General features: G+C 38.7%; 1 protein-coding gene across 1 annotated transcript; it reads right to left on the reverse strand.

The window, feature by feature from the left end:
* Window positions 1-1,039: 1,039 nt before the first annotated feature.
* Window positions 1,040-5,655, reverse strand: LOC114744332 (mitotic checkpoint protein BUB3.1). Its single transcript, XM_028932502.1, has 9 exons — window positions 5,350-5,655; window positions 5,112-5,242; window positions 4,106-4,188; window positions 3,188-3,454; window positions 2,797-2,872; window positions 2,540-2,620; window positions 1,850-1,928; window positions 1,665-1,765; window positions 1,040-1,446 (listed from the first exon to the last, which is right to left on the reverse strand). The coding sequence occupies exons 1-9, from the start codon at window positions 5,470-5,472 to the stop codon at window positions 1,359-1,361; spliced, it is 1,029 nt and encodes a 342-aa protein (XP_028788335.1). The 5' UTR covers window positions 5,473-5,655; the 3' UTR covers window positions 1,040-1,358.
* Between the last annotated feature and the right edge of the window lie 413 nt (window positions 5,656-6,068).

The following is a 6,068-nucleotide window of genomic DNA, read 5'->3' on the forward strand; positions in this document are numbered from 1 at the left end:
CAGCTAATTCCTCCAACATCATCCTTACTTGCCCCCCCGCCCCTCTTTATTTATTTAATTTTAAAAAAAATTTATACAGAAAATTTAAATGAAAAAAAACCTTCATGGCATCTCTCTCTAGCATTCTCTAATAATTGATCCAGGTTACCAGGTATTCTAATTTCCCGATTTATGGTGGCAATTATATTGAGATTTCCGTCTTTATATGTTTTTATTTAATTTAAAGTAAAGAAACGAAGAGTGTGGGCGTGAAGAGAGGAACAGGACATGAGCCGTAAGGGAGGGACCATGTGGCGACACGTGGCGGTGGAGATCTCTGAGTTCCAGTTAAAATACTCGCTGTTCCACGTGGGGGCTAACCGACAAGCCGTTGATAGTTAATGATCCACTGATTTGCCTCAACAGTGCGGCTTACTCCTTTCATCCTCATCCGGCACGAAACATTACAAGCGAGATATATTTTCTTTAAAAAAAATTAAAAGCCGTCCAAATCGGCGGTGTAGCTGACATGGTGCCACGTGGAAAGTTCTAGATGCTTCACCCTGACACGATTCAATCCTCTCACGAATTTTCTCTCAAGCAAGTGACCATTCTAGTGGTTGTTCCTTCTTGCACTATCCATGGATGATCTCATCGTGGTTATTCTTTACGTAGCTTTATATCTTTTCGGGGAAAAACCGGGGCGATCCATCTTTTTATGTATTCATGTTAAGTTGGATAATCATTGGCAAGAATTTTTTTTTTTTTTTTCAAACTTATCTTTTTCACACCTAGTGTTGAACTGAAACAAGTTAGCCAGGGAAGAAACTTGAATTATCGCTTCCCGAGAATATGCGCGGCATCACGTAACGAGACGAGACATCTAGACAACTTTTCTTTTGTTATTGGTTTGTCGGTCCCTTAGCTTAATCTGGCCTTGGCTAAATATTGGAGTTGCTTTCTCGTGGATGTGGCTTCAATTTATGACCCTATGGCCTGGAAACTACCACATTGAATTGGCGACTTAAATTTAGGCGCAGTGTGCACAAAAAACGAAAAGTGAGATTTAATGGATCCGTTCCAAACTAATACTTTGAGCATTGATTAATTCTATTGGCAGGTAAACCACCACATGTAATAGTGAGGACAGGCATCTCACTAGACCGGACTCATCAAGTCAACTTTTACAACATCGGTATCTCCATGAATGTGGAGGTACCGGGCAAACAGTAGAAAAGCTAAAATCTTGCCACAATTGGTATCTAGAAATTGGCAGCACAAAATTAGTTTACATACCCAAGTCACAAAGAATTGGGAGAAGTAGCCAGAATAATCCGTAAAAAGAAAATAATTACTATATTCAATATGATCATCAGGAATCACGCTGGCGGATTAGGATAGACTTTGGGTTTTGGTTTGACCTCTATCTCATTTACACTGCGTACATAGATGGCATCTGGTTCATGCCTGCACAAGATTGCGCAAGAGGTTAGAGTTACAAAGTGTTCTTTTTTATTTTTATTATTATTATTAGTTCCAAGAAATAAGTTACGATGTGTTCAGAGCACAATCTCTTCAAATATTTTTAATTAGGGAAAAACATGTTGAGTACCAGTACTCAGGTTGAAATACGTATTGGGGGGGGGGGAGCGGGGGAGTGTCACAGAGAGAGAGAGAGAGAGTACTGTTTAGCTCCCTCTTCAAATGTGTAGCTTGATGCAACAGCCAGGAGGCGTCCATCTCTACTAAATGAAAGTGCTGCAATGCTAGTTGGATATTTTGAGTACTGAAAGAGAAAACGACAATTCAGCAATTCACTCAGATAAAAAGTAGAAATAAATATTCAAAAAATCAGTGAAATAACCAAAACCTGGTATAGCCTCTTCTTGTTGTTTCCATCCCATACATTTACAAAACCATCACAACCTCCAGTTGCAAACGTACCATATCTGCAGGTAGAATCATACATAAAGCACCTTGTTAAGCACTCCAAGATATCTCATTGTGAACAACTCCATCATATCCCAGTATGATCAAAAGGGCAACAGACACATTTTCAGCCTTATAACCTAGTATAGTTGAAACTTCAATGTAAGCCTAAAGACACAACTAAGGCGGGTATTTTAAAGATGCCGACTCATTTCAATTAATCAATATAAAGCTTGCCTCTTTCTTTATTAATTAGTAAAATCAGTTTTGCCCAAATTGGCTTTTAGTCAGCTGAATTTCACAGTCGATCAAGGTACCATCTGTCAGCGTTCAGTTTCAATGTGGCTAATAGTTCCAAGCATACTTGCAAGTATTTAATTTCCAATTAACATCATGGTCATGCCCATCATTATTCAGATTGTATTAAGGACCTTCATCAATTGAAGTCTTATAAAAAGAAACTGGTTCCTCGATGAAATATCAAGGTATTTCCCCTTTGCACCTATTGCATCGTGGTAACCCTTGGTTTATAGTCAATGGACCAAAAATTACATATATAACTTTTGCACTCTGCCTCATAGCTTAAGTAAGATAAACAAGACCAAGAAATGAAGAACACTATCATACTTACATGGGGTGGAATGCTATGGCATTTACGGGATAAACAATGTCCCTTCCAGCTTCTGATTTTCTGTGACACTTAAAAGCATATCTGCAGGAAACTTGGAAGTCACTAACCGAAAAGTTGTTTGAAGAAGGTGAACGTATGCTATTCTTGAATGAAACCAACAAAATATATCATAGATACTGATAAGAGGCGAGCAGAATATCAATATCATATCAGGAGAACAAAATCCATGAATAGAGATAGGAAAGGAAAAAATCAACTTTTTGGCCTGGCTAGCCTCTGAGAGATCAAAAAATTCCATTGCAACTCGCCCTTCAACTGAACTAAGTGCATATCCTGCATGGAGAAATCAAATGAGTACCGAATGCATCAGATCATATATAAAGAATAAAAATGACAAACTATCAGTATGTCATCAGCTGAATTTCATTATATGACACATAACATGAACATATAAAGAGTCCTATTTCCTTCATTCATTTGCACATGGTTGTAGCATTCCTCAGCATATTCAATGTCAGTACTTTAAAAAAGGTTAAAGCACGGTATATAACAGAAAATATATGTCGCTTACTCAAGGGAACTCAATGAGAATTCGAAGACAACTTAAAACAATTTACCCAAAAAAAGCCCAAAAGTTCAAGTAAATACCTGTTCCATTTGGGTAACAGCGCACGCATCTGGTTTGATATTTCAATGAAGATTCCCTCCGTTGTTCAGGCTGAGACATATTCCTCAAATCATAAACATTAACGTGTCTTCCAGCTGTTGCTACAACCAGACGATGCCCAACCAAGGAAAGAGAGTAGACACGCTCAGGTTGTGGGTATGTCCCAACAAGTGTGCGCTCTTGTCCACTTGCTCCTCTAGGGTCCCAACATTTCAGGGTTTTATCCCAACTACCAGTGATCAATTGCCCTGTCATAAAAACAAATAAGTGGGATACGATGACTTTATTGAAGCCGCACATCATAACAATGCCGGGCATCAACTATAGAACAATAATTCCAAAGAAAGGGCAGGATAATATTATATAAGCAAACAAAACATTCATGAGATGAGACATCAACATAGCAACAACTGTTTGATAATTTGACATTATAAACCATTTCAACAATGGTGATGGTCCTCAAGGCCATATAGACTGCATCTACATGACATTACAAAAACTTTGAAGATGTCTAGATTGACTTTCCAACTGATGTTTTAGAGAGTATATAATCCAAAATTTTATGAGCAATATCTTAAATTGCTACTTACTATTCTGACAGGTTTCTGACTAGAGGCACATTTGGTTTAGCTGAGAAGAGAACTTTAAATTCAATATGCATGAAACTAGCATTCAAATAAGCCAAGGGTGTGAAAGAGTGATACAGGATCATTAGCGAATAATCAAAATTTGTTCTTGTTATTGCTAACTGTCAAATCATTTCAAGAAAAGCTTCTTTCACTACGGATCTCATCTCAGCTACATACAAGTATAAAAACTAAAAAGTAGAGAAAACTAATGAGATAAGGTAAGCAGTATTAGTAAATCCTTAGTGGATTTTGACGGCTACAGTAACAGACCTGCCGCATAAGAGTACTCTACACAACGAACAGGTGCATCGTGCCTTCCTAGAATATCCTCCTTATTAGAGCTGAAGACTAACCTGGAAGAAATCATACAGTTAACATCAACTCAGGTCCGATGACAATAACATTACAAGCTGGACACTAACTACTTTTTTGCAATGTTCACCTGTGTTGAATAATTAAATTTAAAATCAACTTAGGTTAAGCTCAAGACGATAGAAGACAGACTTATAGCTTATGGCAGTGCGCAGGCAACCTGGACCACACGCAAGGATGCCTGCAGCAACTCGGACGAGCAACCTAGACCTACACAAGGCTGTGTGCAGGGAACCTCTACGTTGCACAAGGTTGCTACTGGGCAACATGCACTTGTGCAAGGTTGCGTGCAGACACCCTGAACACAAGCAACTTCTTTTTTTGACGGGATATAAGATAAGCAACTTCAATTATGAGGAGACAAGTATGCTTAATGCTCCCTCTTTTTCCTTTTGTGTACCCCGGGTAATTATAAGGAGTTAATTGGCTTGGACAGACGTAGTGATGTTCTCTGTTTTGTTTCTATTGTAACAATATGGTCAACCATAGCTTTTCATTCCAAATAAATAACATTGTGCCTAGAGTACAAGGATTTGCATTATTGACAAGTGACATGAATACTATCACTAAAGTCACGAGTGTACCAACACTCATAGTAAGCAGAGGAAGAAGCTAGAATAAGCAGCGTTCATTGTCTAAACAAACACTTACAGATTGAACCTGCTTCTCAGAAATCAGAATCATTCTTAAGCACATTCATGTAGCTTAAACGCATTGCAAAGGTCGCAACAAAACGCTACTTCAAGCTAATCAAGCAACTCGACATGAGGAGTCAACCGTGAACCACTAACAAGTGGGGCCTCAGCGCATTTCACACAACATATCTCGGGAACTAAGAAGAAAATTCAAATATCAAAAGAAACAGACTCAGCAATAAAGAAAGAAAGAAAGAAAAGACACTCACCGCCTCACTGTATTGTCGGCACCGACGCTAAATCCTGAAGAATCATCATGGAAACAACAATCAAGCACAGGTCCACCGTGCATGAACTCTCCTCTGAGCACATTGGCACTCGCATCATACAATCGTACACTCTAATCAGATATTAACCAAAGCTCAGGCTCAGCGTAACGAACTACATTGTTAATTAGCAAAAACAGTAAAAACGACAAGTAAGCAGAAATGGAGAGCAGGCGCACACCTTATCCCATGAGGAGACAAGCAGGTGATCACTATGGTTGGAGAACCGAAGATTTGAGATGCCGTCGGAGGGTGGGTTCGAGAGTTCTCGGCCGGGGGCCGGCGGCGGTACCACAGAAGACATGTTGGGATTGATTAGCAATCTTAGGGTTTTTCTACGAAGAAGAAATTTCAGTCTCAGACCAAAGAGCGAAGATGAGAAGGAGGGAAGTGATTTGAAATTTTGACGTGAACTTGATGGGAAGACGCCGAATAGTTCAAATTTTTAAGGTCTTGTGGATATTCAAATTCAAATCAGGGACGTCCATTATTCCCATTTCCGGTGGTAGCACCATCTTGGAAGGCCATTAACACGGCGTAGTCGTTTTGACCAATGGACGACATAAATAGATTATAATAAATATTGCACGAATTATTCCAACGCACTTAGAGGATATCCAGGTCAGGCTGAATCTAACGATCTGCAGATGTCATTTCCGCGTTTCACCCTAACCTAACTCAATTTTTTAAATAAAACTATGTGATTCGATTATGAAAAACAAAAAATTGTGTCCTTTTGAGAATTGTCATAATCCAACCTGATTTGAGCTGATGAGGTCAAACAGTAACTGCCAGATTAACTACTCCACCAGTCTTAATGAAAACTCAATTGTTGAGATGCCATTGATCCTAAATATAAAATATACTTTTCATATTTATTAATTTGTTTAAATTATTTTA

The sequence above is a fragment of the Neltuma alba genome, unplaced genomic scaffold (genome assembly GCF_004799145.2).
Source record: "Neltuma alba isolate B1F8T4 unplaced genomic scaffold, ASM479914v2 tig00004332_pilon, whole genome shotgun sequence".
NCBI classification, from domain to species: Eukaryota; Viridiplantae; Streptophyta; class Magnoliopsida; order Fabales; family Fabaceae; genus Neltuma; species Neltuma alba.